Source organism: Micropterus dolomieu, linkage group LG10 (assembly GCF_021292245.1).
Source record: "Micropterus dolomieu isolate WLL.071019.BEF.003 ecotype Adirondacks linkage group LG10, ASM2129224v1, whole genome shotgun sequence".
Lineage (NCBI taxonomy): Eukaryota > Metazoa > Chordata > Actinopteri > Centrarchiformes > Centrarchidae > Micropterus > Micropterus dolomieu.
The window spans coordinates 14,756,462-14,774,339 of record NC_060159.1 but is presented as its reverse complement, the minus strand read 5'-3'; the positions used below and the strand labels follow the sequence as shown (position 1 = coordinate 14,774,339).

General features: G+C 42.8%; 1 protein-coding gene across 6 annotated transcripts in view; it reads left to right on the top strand.

Moving 5' to 3' along the window:
* LOC123977436 (tyrosine-protein phosphatase non-receptor type 14-like) overlaps window positions 1-17,878 on the top strand; it is a 44,767-nt gene that overhangs the window by 8,816 nt on the left and 18,073 nt on the right. For 4 of the 6 annotated variants that reach the window (XR_006826672.1, XR_006826671.1, XM_046060092.1 and 1 more), the window contains exons 2-8: window positions 3,869-4,276; window positions 6,492-6,667; window positions 14,970-15,067; window positions 16,107-16,174; window positions 16,674-16,744; window positions 16,853-16,940; window positions 17,077-17,165. Coding sequence is in view for 4 of the 6 variants with exons in the window: in XM_046060092.1 (XP_045916048.1) it covers window positions 4,103-4,276; window positions 6,492-6,667; window positions 14,970-15,067; window positions 16,107-16,174; window positions 16,674-16,744; window positions 16,853-16,940; window positions 17,077-17,165 (764 nt within the window). In the remaining 2 variants the exon portion in view is untranslated. Of the gene's footprint in view, window positions 1-3,445; window positions 3,687-3,868; window positions 4,277-6,491; window positions 6,668-14,969; window positions 15,068-16,106; window positions 16,175-16,673; window positions 16,745-16,852; window positions 16,941-17,076; window positions 17,166-17,878 lie in introns of those variants that run through there. The other 2 variants (XM_046060093.1, XM_046060094.1) reach the window with 2 other exon arrangements.

The following is a 17,878-nucleotide window of genomic DNA, read 5'->3' as shown; positions in this document are numbered from 1 at the left end:
GCTTCCACACAGTGGGGAAATACTACACAGTGGATGTGGTAGCCGTGCACATTTTTTTAAAGTAAGCTAACATACTAATTTTGTTAACCCAGTTCGTTAGTGAAATACTATTTGGATTCTTGCTCCTAGCAAGTAACGCTGGGTTCTACTGTTGGTAGTAAGCTAGATAGCTGGACATGCTACTGCAGCTTACATTGGAGCAGATGAACACAATTTAATCCATCCCTTACACGTTTGCTCTTGTATTTTGGGGTTTTCGAAAAGTCTAAAAGAAAAGATCACTAGGGCTACAGCTCATGATGATTTTAGTACTTCAAGCGTCTGTAGATTATTTAACGAGTCAACGATCTTTTAAGAAGTACTTTTGCTTGGCAACAGCGGCACCACCAGTTAACTGTGGTCACTGGCAGAACACCAGGTGCTTTCTGATCAGGTGCCGTCGTGCTGTTGCCGAGGCGACATAAGTTTTGTTTTACAATGGACGGACTGTGACATTACATAGTTGTTGTTTTCTTTAGCTTGAAATAATCCCATACTTTGGACACTTTCTTCTTTGTCCCTTACTGTTTTCTCTCTCTTCCTCCACTTTGAAAACAGCGCCATCATAATCACGTTGTGTTCACAGCGTAAGTACGATGTGCGACGAAGCCTCGATGCAAAGAATTTGCGTTGATGCATTTTAGTAATTGATTTAATCGATGATTGTTTCAGCCCTAAAGATCACCACTCAAACTCTTTAAACACTAAATTGGTCTTACTGCAAAATCATGCACAGCAATATGGCATTTGCAGAAATCCAAAGCTTGACCGGCCTGGCCTGCATTTTCAAGCGTATATTTTTCTTTTTGTGGCCATGAATGGTCAGTCAGCATGTTAGAAACTACTTTCCCTGATGAGTGACTTTTCAGATCACCAGCTACGCATATTTCCAGATGCTGGGAATCAATCACCCGTCTTTGTCTAAATTTGTCACATTGACATTTTGTGACGCACAAGCTCAAATATGCGTGATAAAAACTGAATCTGACACCAAGCTGACGGAGCACACAGCACTGTTTGCCTGTCTAACTGCATATGGGAGCACATACACGACTTTATCAATGTAGTGTTCAGTTAAATGTTTGCAGGTCTGTGAGATCAGACTTATCTTTTCTAATTTCATATAGTCACAATGCATCTACAAACAGTGCGGATTAATGATGTACTTGTGGTAATGTGGTTTAAGCACACACTGGAAATAAGAATTTATTTACCTTTTTGCCCCTCGCCAAACCAGCCTAGGGGGATGAAGAAAAAGCACAACAAAAGATGGGAAGGTCTTCATATATATTTAGTCAAAGCTTGCTACCCTGAAAAAGAAAAATAACCCTCTTCCCTCAGTTTTCCCTCTCGTTTTCTCCATGCCACAAAATTATAATGTGCAAATTCATAAACGTATATGCTGTTTTTGCACGCTGGAAATAAACACGACGGTCGGGAGAGAATGTTACTGCAGCGCTGTAGCGGCGTTGGAGCAGCGTTCTTTGTGTCGAGGAGTGGGTTCGGTCCCAAGCTATTGTCTTTCTGGCTTTACTCAACCACACACTCCCAACCATGCCACTGATTACTAGTTTAGAGTTGCGCTAACTGCTGTCTGGTCCTTTGGCTAACCTCTGAAGAACCTGGTGGGTGTGTGTGTGTGAGTGATCCTGTGTGTGTGTGTGTGTGTGTGTGTGTGTGTATGTTTGTGGTGTTCCCTGTTCATGCATGTCTATGTTTGTACACTACACAGTGAAAGTATGTGTCTTTATATGTGTGTGTTTATCTCTGTCTGTTGTTGAAAGTGATCTCTGTGTGATTGGGAACACTTCTTGAGGCATTTTCGGGGAGGTTTACCGTCAACCTGTGATGTCACTTCCCCTAAGCCCGAGCCAGAGGGGAGGGTCAGAGGGGCTGTGGTTCTGGTCATGTGATGGCTGGGGTCACGGTGGCCACATACCCCAAAGCAAAAGCTGATCTACTCACCCATTGTAGCTCAGTTATTCACTTGCTGTGGCTTTCTCACTCCGTGTGTGTGTGTGTGTGTGTGTGTGTGTGTCCAATAAACAAAACACATGAATAACATGATGCCACATTACAGTGAGCTGTCTCGGATGGATTCAGGAGTATGGAATGTGTTGCGCCTCCCAAAGGGGCACGGCTGTTACAAAAGACGAGCGTGAAGCAAGTGTTTCGTACCAAACAACACGGCTGTAAGTCAGCAGTTTGGAGCTTCTTGCCCTCTTTCATTCAAGTCCTCCCTCCCCTTTGTCTTTCTCTCCCGCTCATCCAGCCTTGTCACACACACACACACACACACACACACACACACACACACACTCGCATGGACACACAGACACACACTTTCGTTCCTTGTGGTGCATACTTGTGTCAGGTGTGCTCTGTTTTTCCAGTCAGGGTAGAGAGGAATCTGGGCCCGGATCCAAGCTGACTATCAAGAGCACATTGGCAGAGCCCAGGACAAGAAGCAACACATCCACTCCATCCTTACTCCTCCTCCCCCCTTCCCCCCCTCTCTTGATCACTGGAGCATTGTTGTGCCATATTTTGGTTTTTTCACTCTTCTGTTTGTGTGTTTTCTCCTACTTAATGCATTTTCATGAAGTTTTTTATAATGGGTTTGCCAGTGTTGCCCGTGTTTCTCTATGGAGGGAGAGGTTGTCCATTCCCTGCTTAGGTGTGGAGCCTTTTCTTTTTGGTTTTGTGTTCTGGTTCCTGTCTAACAAGGCTACAAAGTTGCCACCACCCTTGAAATCACACTGCTTTCAGCTATTTCAGCTAATTCCCGTTGACAACACCATCATTATTCTAAAAGAAATCCCTTGGTGGCTAAATCACTGACATCTTCAAAAGTTAAAGCTGAGTTTTAAGTAGCCCGACTGAATTTATCTAGTTTAATTTGTCAGGTTTAGTTTTAACTTGGGTGAAAAGTTTTTTAGGTGTGCCTCTCAGTGTTGTGCGAGATTATACAGTATACTACAGGTGTGACTATATATACTAAGTATACTTATGTTTGTGTGTGTCGTGCCCTACTTCAAAGCTGTTCCTCCCCACATCAACACATGAAAGCTAGGAACTGATGACTAACCCTGAGATGTGTTCAAAGCGTTCCCCAAAGACCTGCCAGTCTTCCTCATAATATTGCACTTAATTAGTATTTTTATGAGTTTCTTATTGACATGGGTTCACGTTTTCGGTTTTGTGGCAGTAGCTGACAAAAAAGTGTGTGTATGGAGAAGCACATGTGCCCCTGCCGCATGTGTGTGTGATTACGCTACTACACTGTACGCTACAATGTCTGGCACTGTGCTGCTGTCGGGCAGGGAGAGGGGAGATAAAAAGGAAAGGAAAGGCCTCCCACACAGGCAGATATGAGACTTAGAAGCTCCATTAGTTCCTCAAAGCCAGCTGCCGGGTTGAGAGGGATGTCTGCGCTCGGCTGTTTGATGTCCATTCATCCATAGCCTTACATCTCGATGCCGGGCTGGAGAGTGCACAGCTGCCATAACTATAGGATAAAGCTGTCTGCTACCGACGATTCCTGCCTCTGCTAACATCGTAGTGACACCACCACCGCTGCAGTTATCGCTGGTGATTCTGACAACCTCGTCTATTTTTTGTTGCTTTTGTCTGCTTGTGTACGGGAGGTAGGCAGGACGATAATCTGGGAGCATATGGTGTGGGAGAGTTTGATAAGAAGAATGTTTACTGATTAGAGCACCATGTAGTTTTTGCATCAATTGTGACAGAATCCACTAAACTATCTCTAGATATTTTTAAGAGTTCCTTGTTATTGACTAATCTGCCTCTTTTTCACCTCTCCCTACAGCACCCGTTCATGCTCTTCCTCTTCCTCATTGTCCTCCTCCTCCTCCTCACCGGACATCTTTGGGAATGGGCCAGCGCCTTGCCAGGGTGCATCTTTCCACCCGGTGGTGTGGCTGGCGCCGTGCGAGAGTGAGGAGGGCAGCGGCCAGGTCATAGAGCCCGCCCACCCCTCGCGCCGCTTGCGTGGTCCAAAGTGACTTTTGACCTTTGACTCAGTTGTGACCTACAGCCAGCCATGCCCTTCCGGCTGAAGCTGCGGCGCACGCGGCGCTACAACGTCCTGAGCAAGAACTACTTTGTGACACGAATTCGCCTGCTGGACAGCAATGTGATTGAATGCACTCTGTCAGTGGAGAGTACGGGACAAGAATGTCTGGAGGCAGTGGCCCAAAGGCTGGAGCTACGGGAGGTGCGGAGAAGTCTTTTATTATGTGACCCTTGTACATGCTCATGTCATATGTCGACTTATAGGATTTTTTTTTTGTCCTTGATCTATGTTAAAAGCAAACTGTACTTTTTTTTTCATGTTATTGAAGCTTTATTTAAATGTTCATGGATGTCTCTGGATCAATTCTTTAATCGCATAAAGGCAAGATAAAGAACTGCCAATGTTGCAGATCAATGTATCAAGGTTTTAATGATGAGTTTTAGTATTGCGCTGTTTCACTGTACCAGGAAACGAAGGGACACATTGAATTATTGTAATTTGAGGGCATACAAACTGTAAAGATATTGAATGTCGATATAAAATATCTTCGATAGTCAGTTTCAACAAAATTTGTATTGGTAAGGGTTGGTAAAATGGAAAAAAATCACTGCGTTTGTACATTTATCTCATGAGATTGGATTTTTGTGATATAGTAAATTTCCAGAAGAATCAACAGAGGAATTGATAATGGATAAAAAGATTGCAGACAGTGCCGTAACCCTAACCCGCTGGGAGAGCTACCATGGTGTGAACTGCATGGCATAATGTCTGACAACAGACACATTCATATCATCCCACGGTACATATTGTCATATTCACCCACCGCTTGGTGATTACCCATATCAAGCAAACGCAGAACATAATAAGTAAAACACTTTCACACATTTATGAATGCACTGTCAGATTGCGTGTGTGATCGCCACGCGTCTCTCCCCACACCCTGTGAGTGTCTGCCTGCCCTCTGCTGTCTCTCTCCTGCGGGGTCCTTGTCTGTCTCTAATGAAGCGTGGCTACCTCTGCCCTCTTTTCACTGCAGAAGATAGAGATACTGCTATTCCCTCCCCATCCCACTTCACCCCTCCTTTTCTCTCTGTTTTCGCTCCTCCCTTGTCTTCTCTTCCCTAATTTCCTTCATCAAGATTTAACCGCCGCCTTGCTCTTTACTCACACAGGTGGACTCATCGCAAACTAGATGTATGTTGCTTTGCACAACGGGATGTGTGTTGTTTGGAGTTGTTTTTGAGTTTGACAGGGGCAGCTTGCTCACAGATCAGAGAAAGAATGTGTCTAGTTGATGACTGATTGAGTTTGATGACTGTGTGTCTGCGCCCGCTGGAGCTGCTGACAGTGAGAGAGAGAGAGAGAGAGAAAGGGGGCGGTGTACTTGTGCGTACTCACATAGTGTTGTGGTATTTACCAAGTGTCAGCGATGTTATAAATAAGGTGGTGTGACGCCTCTGCTTAAACGGCTGTCTGCCTGCATGGATGCCCGCATGCTATTTCAGGACAAAGTTTGTATGTGTCCATCTAAATTTCTTTTCTTTATTTCCTGTACCTGAGGCCTTGAGTGTGTGCCTATTTTCATGTGTGGAAGAAGTGTGCGCGCGTGCCCTTGCAGCTGCAGCTTGGAGCTTTACGACTTTTCATTACAGTAGAGTTAAACTACACGGACAAAACAGGTGTGCTTACCTCTTTGTGACACCAATGACACACACACACGCACGCACGCACAAAACAGCATGTTTCAAATAAACTGTTACAGAGAAGTTTACACATTTAAATTGGTTGATCATATGAAATTAGAAGGCCTGTATTGATGAATGTTGTTTTGCTGTTGACACAGCTAAATTGTGTTCCTTTCTCAAATAGTATGAATCTCCAGATAAAACAATGGGCAATAGAGTTAGTTTTCATTTTGATTTGGTGAGATAGGATCATTGCCTATTTCTTTTCTCCCAGGGAAATCTTACTGCCAATGGGTCTGGTCTCCTATTTATTTTTAATAGAGTTATGCTGCTGACGTCAAAGGTTTGATCAGATTTGAAAGAGAGATATGTGCTTGTTGTATTTCAGCTGCTTATTAATCTCCTCTCTGCTGTGCTCTGTTGTCTCAATGTATTTCTCAACTAATTTCCTATTTCCCCTACTTAACCCAGTCCTCTCCATCCCTACAAACCCCTATTTCCCATCCCAATACCGCCATTTCCTCAATCTCCCTCTGGTCTCTCTAAAGTCATTTCTTCCGGCTCTTTGTTTCTCTCTATCCAGCTTACATACCTTAATTGGCTTCTACCTTATCCCACCTCCACTCTCATTTCCTTTCCTTTCCTTCGTATCCAGTTTCCTTTGCCTTCATCTCCCTTCCTCGACCTTGTGCGCCACACTGACCCTCCCTTCGTCTCTTTCCTGGATCCAGACCCATTACTTCGGGCTGTGGTTCCAAGGAAAGAACCAAGCCCCGGCCCATCGCTGGGTGGAGCTGGAGAAACCCCTCAAGAAGCAGCTGGACAAGTTTGGCAATGAGCCACTGCTCTTCTTCGGAGTTATGTTCTACGTGCCCAGTGTTTCCCGGCTGGAGCAAGAAGCCACCAGGTAAACAATCTCCAAACACCACCATATGTCCAACTGTCAGACACTCACATACCAGTTATGCTCCATGCTGTTAATTTATATACACGTATACACTTACAATTTCTATACACTTATATTCACCGCAACAACAAGGGCACTGCGTCCTAATTTTCTTTGATGTAAACAGTCAGCAAAACATTGCCTCTTCTTCCATGTGACTTACTGAACATCAGAAACAGTCTACATCATCTGTGCTCCTCTATAAACTTGAACTCGTAACATTAGTAAATTGGTCTGTTGACAATGTGGCGGCTCTCTGCCTTGCTTATTATTTTACTTTCATGTGTGTAATGTTGAATAGTGTAAATATACCCTTTCATGTTCCATGTAGCCAGCGTGGAAAGGGAACAGTTTGTTCATTTCACAATGTGTTTTAGTAGAAATACAACAGAATTGGTCTAAAGTGTCCATGGAGGTGGACATTTTCAAACAACACATGCATATTATCATTGAACATAGAGGTATAAACGCAACCTAAAATGTGTGCATGTCTGAATTGCTGCCCACATTTCTGATTTGTTCAGAGATGTGCCCACTGATGGCTGTGTCTGCAGTCTGCTGATCAGAGAGGCTGTTTAGACCAGGCATTAACACGCACTTTGGGTGGTCCGATCACAAGTGGACAGCTCCAAAGTACGTCAGTTCATGCCTGGCATTAGAATGCATCTCCACATGTGTGTCTTGACTAAGCCGGCAGATTCAAGTGCGGGGCTGTCATCACCCAAATTAGCTAACTAGCATGGATGAGATTGACATCCACGAGGTTGATGTCATTTAGTACCACAGGATGTGTGTTTGTAAGTATGTGCGTGTGAGAGACGGTGGGAATTAGTGCGTTAGCTAGCTGTGAAAAGGGCATCCAGGGGTCAGTGTGGACAGTCCGACATCTCACATTCCTTCTCACACTCACACACACAGACATGTACTCCGCAGGTCTGCCTCGCACTGAGCTGGTGAATTTGCGGCTTCTGCTTTCGCTGGATGTGGGAAAGGTCGATTGCTGGTCACACCTTGACGTTTTGACGCTAGAGTTAATTTGAAGGTGTGAGTATGTGTGAATCATTAATACTGTTGAATTTCCTCAGTATGTTTGTGGACCAGGACTTGAAAATATTGAAATCATTATCGTATCGTATCAGTGACTGGCCTGATACACAATCAATGTGTGTGTGATGGAACGAGACCATAGTGTGTGTGTCAGGTTCATTATACAGAAGCCAGGATCTGCTCTGGTAAATGGATGGTATTCCAGGAAACCCCTGCAGGCTTTTGTGTGTGTATGTGTGTGTGTGTGTGTGCGTGTACGGGGGTTATGTGGTTGACGGGGTTATGATGGGGCCTTAGGGGCAATTTAGGGAACAATGGTCGCCTTTTTTACTCAAGCCGCATCTCTTTCTCTTACAATTCCTGTACATAGTGTCACCACTACTCCTTTATTTTTTTTATCATGAGCAGATCCCCACATCACTCTAGTCCCACATTTTTAATCTCTTTCTCTTGGCCCCTAGTCCTCCTTTTTTTTCTCTCCCTCTTTCTCCTTTTCTGTTAGTCAGGAATGTTGGCACAGCCGTCCAGCGTAGGAGGCGGACCACACATTCCTCTCAGCAGAAGTGCTGGGGGTAAAGGGGGTGGGGGATGTCTGGTTTACAAAACACACGCACACATACTCACACTCTCTCACCTCACACACCTCACACACTCCCCCAAGAATCCTCTCAGAAGCCAGCTGCAGCCCTGTCAGAAGAGTTAGTCACAATACACCACATTGTAAGAACATACATGCTCCCCGAGGCAAGCTTTTCTAAAAGCCCCCTCCCTTTTTTTTTTTTTTTTCTTGTATGAACTTTTTTGATGAAGTTCAAAACACTTTTTTTCCTTTTACTACCTAGCCCTAATCAAGGGTTTACCAAGTATTTAAAAGCATGCTTTGCTCTTATAGTGTCATTACTTTCCTTTGAGGACATGATAACAGTTAGAACTGGCAGCCCTCTTGTGGAAATGTAGATCATTTATTGACTTTGTTGATTTGGGTGAGATCCAGAGATGCAGATTTTTGTTTTTTTCTTCACACCTGGTCTGAAAAAGGTGGGGGGAGGGAAGAATGACAAAAAGGACAAAGAATGACAAAGAGTAAGACAAGTGGGGACAGAGAAAATAGAAGTTTAGCAGCAAGACTTGTACCTAGTTGTTTATGTGGGTTTAGCTCGCTGCCCACATGTGTTTTTGCTGGAACGTACACATATATATATGCGTCCACATAGAAAAGTACGTTTGTGCATATGTTGTAAAAACAGAGTAGGAGTGAGTGGATTTGGTTTTTGGGCCATTGGTGCTCTGATTTACTGTCACAAAACCCTTTTTGGAGGACAGTTACTTTTTGAATAAAAATGTCACATCCCACTTTCTGACCTTAAAACATATGTAATTAAATTTGTTACCAACTGAGATGTAGGTCATTGGTTTAAAATGTATGTTCTGTTCATTTTAACAGGAATTAGCTTGTCAGAAAAGAATTACAGATTACAAGGTTTTATAAACAAATTCATTGTAACATGTTGACACAAACCAGAAACAGAGAGTCTACAGAGTGTTGACTGGCTCCTCGGAGTAAATGAGATTTACTGACAAAGTAATGTGAGTTTTATAATGTGGTCAGGTCTTTTGAAGTTCAGAGTTTGACTGATGTGTAACCTGATACGAGATCTCCCTCTCTTCCAGTCCATCCATTCATCTGTTTCTCCTTCCCTCGCTTCCTCCCTCCATGCAGCTGTGAAAATTACCCAGAGCATGAGGCTAAAGTATGTTTGTGTGTGTCTGTGTGTGTGAGCACGCACACTGGCTACATATTCACACCATTAATCCAGTTATCAAGCAATTAAGGCAGTAATGTAAGAAAGTTGGGGCCCACGTAAACACCGCTCTCTGTTGTGTTAATGTAATTGTGCTCATAGTTGCAGTTATTGCTGTGAGATACACTAAGTAGAGATCTCCATATATAGTCAGATAAAGTAATTGTGAAAACTTAAAACACGTTAGAGTTTTAAATCATGTATTGCATCACATGTCTCAATCCTATTGTGTGAAAATTTATGTAAAAGATATTTTTGCTGTCACGATACTTTGCTCTGTTTCTGCCCTTGTTTCTTGTTTCCCCAGAGATTCTCTAAAATACAAACAAACTTTCTGTGATTGCCGTGGCATCCTCCTTACCAAGTGTTTTTGTTTTTCTGCAGATAGATTTGTACATGCTCTACAGTGGTGAAGCTAATAAAAGACAGCACCTCACAGCTTGGGTTTGTAGCAATATTCACACCAAGATGGCCACAAGGATAAACCAAAGTAGCAAAAGATTAGGTTTGTAGTTGGAACACTGGAGGACAACCCTTGACTTTGTGCATTTTCAGCCAGAATGGTCCCTCAGGCCGCCCATGTAAACACATAAATCAGCGTAATACTAATAATATTTTGGTGCGTGGGACTACCTAGTTTTATTTGTTTAGAGAAGGAATGACTACTCTGTGTGTGTGTGTGTGTGTGTGTGTGTGTGTGGGTAGGTGGTGTGCGTGGGTATGTGTCCATTATTTGTTGCACTGTGTTTGACCCCTTAACTGCTTTTTGTACTAATCCCATACTACCTCTTGTATTTCACTCACTTGTAACTAGATATCCTGGACCACCTCTTTCTGTTTCCTTTCTGAAAATCTTTGTATTTTTACCCATTTTACTACACACACACATCTTGCAGAAGGTGTGTGTGGTTGACGCCTTCTGTTCTCGCTGATATGACGGGGGGAGGGGCAAAATGGCCCAGAGAGAGAAAGTGAGGATCTCAAACAGAGAGCTGTTGACCGGAGCAAGGCCAGCTGGCCTCAGCAGCCCCCAAGGCTAACAGCACCAAGAGCCTTGAAATCCTAGCTTTGTTCAGCTAGTTATCACTAACACACATACACATACATACACACACACACAGACACACATACAGCTGTACTCTGTTGTGCCCCTTGCTGATTCAACACATTTCAAAGTGAAATCCTCCTGCCTCCCACACAAGCAGTCTGGACCCGTCCAGGGTTGAGGGGGTGGTCAGGGTCATACCACTACAGAGGTGGAGGCATATGTACACACATTCATGCATGCATGCACATATGCTCGCAGGCTTGTTGTCCGGGCCTCTTGGACATCTGGCAGCATGTCTTCAGCAGGGCTTGAACATGCGTGGGCATATAAAGGGCTCTTTGTGCCTGTGCGGCTGCCTGGAGTGCCAGCAGAGCACTCTGTCATGGTGGAAGTCACAAGTAACTCTTAGTAAGGAAAGCCCTACCTCATGTCTGTGTATGTATATTCACCTGTTATTACCGCACAGTGATGTCATTCTGACATACGCGCCAGGTGTGTGCCACCATAATGACGTCTTTGTGGACACGTATGTGTAGGCTTATGAGTAGTAGTTCATGTGGCCTGAACATGATTACACTGTAAGATGTGAAAAAACGTGTTTTTTGTGTATTTCTTCATGTAATATTCTTTCTATGATTTTATTTACCCTTTTAAAGACTCTCCATTTAAATGACATGTTCTCCCAAATAACATAAACGTGTTTTCTCACTTACGTCTGTTTGTATCTGGCCATGCAGATGGTTTTTGTTTTTATTCGCCCAGGTTTTTTGAGATGTGCGTCTGGGATTTTTGCTCCCATCCCAGTACAATAAAGGCAAATGGAATTTTATTTGTTGTACTGACAGCACTGAAAAATTACTTATAGCAATATGTCTGACATTCACATTGTGTTCTGTAGATCATCCGTAGTGGTGGGGACACTGTTCCTGAAAAGTTGTGTATTTTTTAAATGTAATTTCCATTATTGAACTTAATTAATTGAACTGACTTAAATGTGCACTAATGGACAATAAACAATAAACCATTTTAAACCAACATTATGAATCTCCTAATGACCTAAGGAAAACCCATTTACACATCTTGTGTTTAAATGTCTACAAACTGACAGTTCAGCCATCAGCTCTGTATTCTTAAGTGGTTATACTGTAATTATCAAGAACAAAGTGAGTAAGAAGTAAGCCGAAATAAGCAAGGAAAAACATAGACAAAAATGTTTTAGTTTCATTTCATCATTTATCTTGCCAGTAAACCGGAGCATTGGCCGCTTAATAGTAACGTTGAAAAATCCCACAGCTTGCAGAAATGTCATTTTGCTATATGATGTGCTTTGTATCTTCAGATAAATGGCAAAAATGACAGAAACAAGAGCTGGAACAATGCTTTACTTAATATATACAGTATGTTCAAGTTTTTCAATAAACATGAATGAATATCTAAACCAGGTGATTACCTGCATGAACATATTATATTTATCACCCTTTATCATAACATATTTATGATAAAGGGGAGTGCTCTTCAAGACTTGATGAAACCTTTCAGAATATCAATCAACACCTCGTAGTTCATCTTAGCAACTTAGTTTGTAAGGAACTATGATACTTAAGTACTTTATCCTGTCCTTTGTCTTCATATAGATTTTAGGTCATATTACCTAGTCCTAGTTTTGCTACTGTACAGATATATGTGCTCATTGGGTTTATTGTTCAAAATTTTGTGTTTTTTCTTGTGAATTACTGGATATTTTACCTCCTCTGGCCTAAATGATTCAAATAAAATGATCCCTTTTTTTCAATCGGCCTTTTGTTGAACTGGCCACAACCTGTAAACATATGCCACTTCTGAACAGGGTTCACAAGCAGACAAAGGTTAGTTTTAAGGGTGAAATACCTAAATGGTTGGGAACCACTGTTCTATAAGATGCTTTGTGGCTGTTTTGTCACTCTCATGCTTTCACTTGTTATAGTTATTTCAACAGTTTACTGTCCGCCTCTCCACCGCTGGCCTCGCATGTGTATAAACACCATCATGTTGTTACCATTGAACCTCAGAATGAGATTCAACCACTGTCAACCTCAACATTTCCCCAGACCCCATATGGAGAGCGCTGGGAAAACATGGAGGGTTTGTAAAAACAAAGTCCACAATCATTTGAAGGGCCCCCCCCCCCAGACCGCATCAAGCTCCTCCCCTCCCCCTGCTGCAGCCGCGGCGGTTGGGGATGGCTAATTAGAGGGTTGCCACGGGAACGGAATGGCAGCTTAGCCAACGGGTGTAATGACAGGGTGAGGGAGGAGGGCAGGGTCAGATTATAGGCCCGGGAGTATGCTGAGTGGAGCTCAAAAAAGAAAAGAAGAAGTGGAGGAGAGGAGGGGAGGGGTGTGAAGAAGAATATGAGCATGAAGTATGTGGGGAGGTAAAGGAAGGCATGAAACTCTGAAACTGTGAGTGTATATTCAGAGTACAGAGGGAGCTAATGAATGAACAAGGAGGAAAGGACATTTAGAAATTGGGGAATCAACCACCAATTATGTGTGTGTTTGAGTGTGAGAGAGCGGAAGGCTGGGTGAATGACTAAGCATGTATAGCTCAGTGGTTTCTACGTTTTGTGTACTCTGGCATGGACTTTCTGATGTACGCTTCAACTCAGAGCTCTTTCTGACTGTGTGTGTGTGTGTGTGTGTGTGTGCTCGGACGTCAGAAAAGGTGTTTCACAGCCCACATTGGAAAGACTCTGGCCTGTGGTCACCATGACAACAAACAGGAAACAGTGTACGAGTTTTTATGCAGCTGAGCCCGGTCACCCTGACAGTTCTGTCTTTCCTCCTGTGTGGCCACTCCATTCTTCAAAAGACAAACATCCAGTTGGACCACAGCTAAAAGCGGACAAAAGCAGTTCAGAAACTTAAGGAGCTCAGTGTATTTCAGCCTCTTGGTTTTGGGACTTTTACCACGTTATGTGAAGGCTGCAAGTGGGCTCAACAATCTCAACAGTGTCATCGTATCAGCTTACACTTGGCAGAGCTACCACTGCCCAAAACCACAGTCCCCTGTTTGCCTCACATTCACACAGCAATAATAAATGTCTTCTTTTGTGCAGCTTGTGTTTAAGATTTAACTCAGCTCCATGTAACATGATTTCCATCAGCTGAAAATGTACAGATCATTAAATTAATTTTGTTTAATCCCCGCTGGTTTAGATTTGGCATTCCTCACAAGTCAGAAATGAGTCACTGGTATTTCAAATAGAGGTTATTCACTCATTCCTCACTTGGATTCTGCAACAGGCTTCTCTGGCATTGTTTTGACCAGCTAATGCTTTTGCCAATACTGTCTTGACACATACTTTCTGTTGCACAAACCAGAACCAGAAGAGGATGTCTCTATGTTGCGTCTCAGTGGATGTTTGCAATCCTCCGGTTGCTAATGTGCAACGCCGTGAGCTCAGCTCTTCCTACTTTCTTTGGATAAATGTGTTGAAATGAAACCCATCATGTTTTCCAACTTGACTGTATATAAGTGGTGTTCAGAGACAGTGTGGCTAGCTGGAAAAATAACATCAACCACCAAACAAATTTGGGTGAGTTTCTGAAATCTAATAAGAGTACATATGCTGCCACCCACATAGTCAGAGTTTTTGTGCAGTTTAGCTGGTAGAAAGGCTGTGGTATGCAGTCTGAACAACAGTCTTCAGACATGCTAGAAGATCTGTGAGCCTGTATTTAGGCACAGCACTGCATTGAGATAAATGCTAACGTCAGTGTGTTAACATGTTCACTGTGACACTGACAGTGCTAACATAGTGATGTGTAGTAAGTATGATAATAAAAAATGATGTATGTAAACTATATAATAAAAATAATACCATCTTCATTGTTTTAGTTTTCTTGTTAGCGTGCTAACTATTGCTAATTAACAATAAACACAAACCCAATAGAAACGTCATTAGGTTTGCAGGTATTTGGTCATAAACCAAAGTATTGGACAAATTACAATTTTGACCTGATAGTGGAGCTAGATGAAAAGTCAGAGTCTCACCAAAGTTTCTGCAATTGATTCTGATGGGACCATGAATGGCTGTACCAAATTTCATAGAAATCCATTCAGTAGTTGTTGAGACATTTCACTAAGAAATTAAAATGTCAATCGCCAGATGAAAAGTCAGGGAATCACCAAAGCCATTAGTTTGGACCAGAGTGGTGGACTGACTGACAAACCGACTGACACAAGACTGAAATTGCCATCTCCAGAGCCTGCTAACTGCTAACTGCTAGCTGCTAGCGTGGCTGAAAATGCTGCCAAAGTAAAACACTAGTGTCGCACTTAAATAGGAGTCTACAGCATCTCATCTGAATAATGCTCTTTCTAGGTATCAGTATTACCTGCAGGTGAAGAAGGAGGTGTTGGATGGACGTCTCCACTGCACAGTAGAGCAGGGGATCAGACTAGCTGGCCTAGCAGTACAAGGTAAGACCAACCACACACGCACACACGCACACACACACGCACACGCACACGCACACGCACACACACACACACACACACACACACACACACACACACACGAACAAACATCCCATGTGAATAATCTACTAGAGGGAGACAGGCAGCACGAGAGAGTGAGCACAAACTCACACTTTCTCAGGTCATCTTGACTTCACTACCTAATATGGCTGCATACCACTAGAAGAGCCCAGTCCACTTGAGTTCCTATGGTATCAGTGTTAACACACACACACAACCTGCCTCCTACTCCTCGGTCTTGTTCCTGGGTGCTGTCTTGTCTCTGGGGGAATGTAAACAGACAGTTAGCTTATCGTTAGTTCCAAGGTTAGCCTTAGCAGCACCAGGAAGACCCTTATCTGTTGGGAGACGAGGATCCTGCGCTACACTTCCTGTTGTCTGACAGACAGCAGAACAGTACTTAAGATGCACTCACATGCCCTATCTGGAGGCCTGAGCATGTTATGAAGATGGTATACAGGTGGGATGCTGTAGACATTTATTTTTGTTAACAGTAAGGTGTACAAATTATGAGAGTGGAACAGTTTATGGAGTAACTAATTAGTTAAGTTAATTGTTAGCTAATTAAGCCAACAACTTGCCTTTGGTTACTCTGAATCAAAGACTATTAGCCAAAGTAGAACTATACTGAAATTTTTGCCTCCCTAATGCAAATTTCCTAGAAATGTTATATAACACTCAAAAGCTCGGAAAATAAGCATTTAGCTACATTAAAAAAGTGCATCAAAGTTGGCTACTTAACAATTTAACAAACAGAACGAAACAAACATGTGTTTATTATTTACTGGTGGAATACAGGCGGATTTTATGGAGAAAAATAAACTGTTATTATTCTTACATGTTATCTTATAATGTTTGCATCTTTGGCACACCAATTTCCTCACAACTTAATAAGGTTTTACCTCATCTTGTGATCCACATATGGGCTCATATTGTCTTTTACCTAAAAGATTATACATGTATGTGTGTTTGTATTTTGTAGCTGACTTTGGAGACTTCACTCAGTTCATGTCTCAGGACTTCCTCAGAGAGTACGTGCTCTTCCCAGTGGTGAGTCCTCAAACCTTCACTGTTCAAATATGTGTGTGTGTGTGTGTGTGTGTGTGTGTTGCTGTGTGTCCCTGTGTGTCGCCTGAAGGCACACATTCTTGTGTCACCTGTGAACCTCCTCCCTCTGCATACCTGACTGACAGGCAGAAAACAGAGAAAGAATAAGCAGGACTCTGAGTGACGGTATGGGCTGAGATAACGATCTAGTGGATACCAAATGAAACATTATTTTACGTGTTATGTTCATTGCTACCCCACGGACAACAGTTTAGCTACCAAACAGTTTGACAGGGTGTTGGAGACAGATGGCAAGTGACAGGGTGGTTTAACGGGTTATGGTTCTCATTGACTATCAACACTTTTTCTTCACCTTGCCCTCTCTCTGCCATTAATCCTCCATCACCTGTTGCTTCTCCTTGCTTTATTTTCCCCTTTCCCTCTTCCACCTCTCTTATTTGCTGCTAAATGTTTTGTTCGCTTCTTTTTGTTTTCCTTGCAGAACTGGCCTAATGGAGACGAGGTGCTGGAGGAGTGGACCCAGAAAGTCGCTGAGGAGCACAAGAGTCACTGGTACTGTCAGCTTTGTTTGATGCTCTTTGTACATGTGTGAGCATGTGAAAGAGAGAAGATTCAAAGACAATGAGATACCTAGTGTCTGGTGCTGTTTGTTCTTTCCAGTCGAATGCAGGCTGCTGAAGCAGAGCTGCTGTACATCAAGGAGGTGGAGAAACTGGACTTCTTTGGCCAGGAGAGCTTTCCTGCTAAGGTAGATAAATTACATATGGGTGATATGTAATTTCAGCCTCACACACATACACACACAGACATCAACAGAGTAGCTCATTTCTATAATTATAAGAATACTTTACTGTATCCTTACGATATTAATTCTTCTTCCACAGGACAACTACACCAACGATATTTTCATTGGTGTGTCCTTCATTGGGGTGTTTGTCAAACACAGAAATGGCAGATCCATCATGCTCCACAAGTAAGTCTTCCCCTGGTATTTATTATATACAGTGAGGAAAATAAGTATTTGAACACCCTGCTATTTTGCAAGTTCTCCCACTTAGAAATCATGGAGGGGTCTGAAATTGTCATCGTAGGTGCATGTCCACTGTGAGAGACATAATCTAAAAAAAAAAAAAACAGAAATCACAATGTATGATTTTTTAACTATTTATTTGTATGATACAGCTGCAAATAAGTATTTGAACACCTGTCTATCAGCTAGAATTCTGACTCTCAAAGACCTGTTAGTCTGCCTTCAAAATGTCCTCCACTCCATTTATTATCCTAAATTAGATGCACCTGTTTGAGGTCATTAGCTGCATAAAGACACCTGTCCACTCCATATAATCAGTAAGAATCCAACTACTAACATGGCCAAGACCAAAGAGCTGTCCAAAGACACTAGAGACAAAATTGTACACCTCCACAAGGCTGGAAAGGGCTACGGGGAAATTGCCAAGCAGCTTGGTGAAAAAAGGTCCACTGTTGGAGCAATCATTAGAAAATGTAAGAAGCTAAACATGACTGTCAATCTCCCTCGGACTGGGGCTCCATGCAAGATCTCACCTCGTGGGGTCTCAATGATCATAAGAAAGGTGAGAAATCAGCCCAGAACTACACGGGAGGAGCTGGTCAATGACCTGAAAAGAGCTGGGACCACCGTTTCCAAGGTTACTGTTGGTAATACAC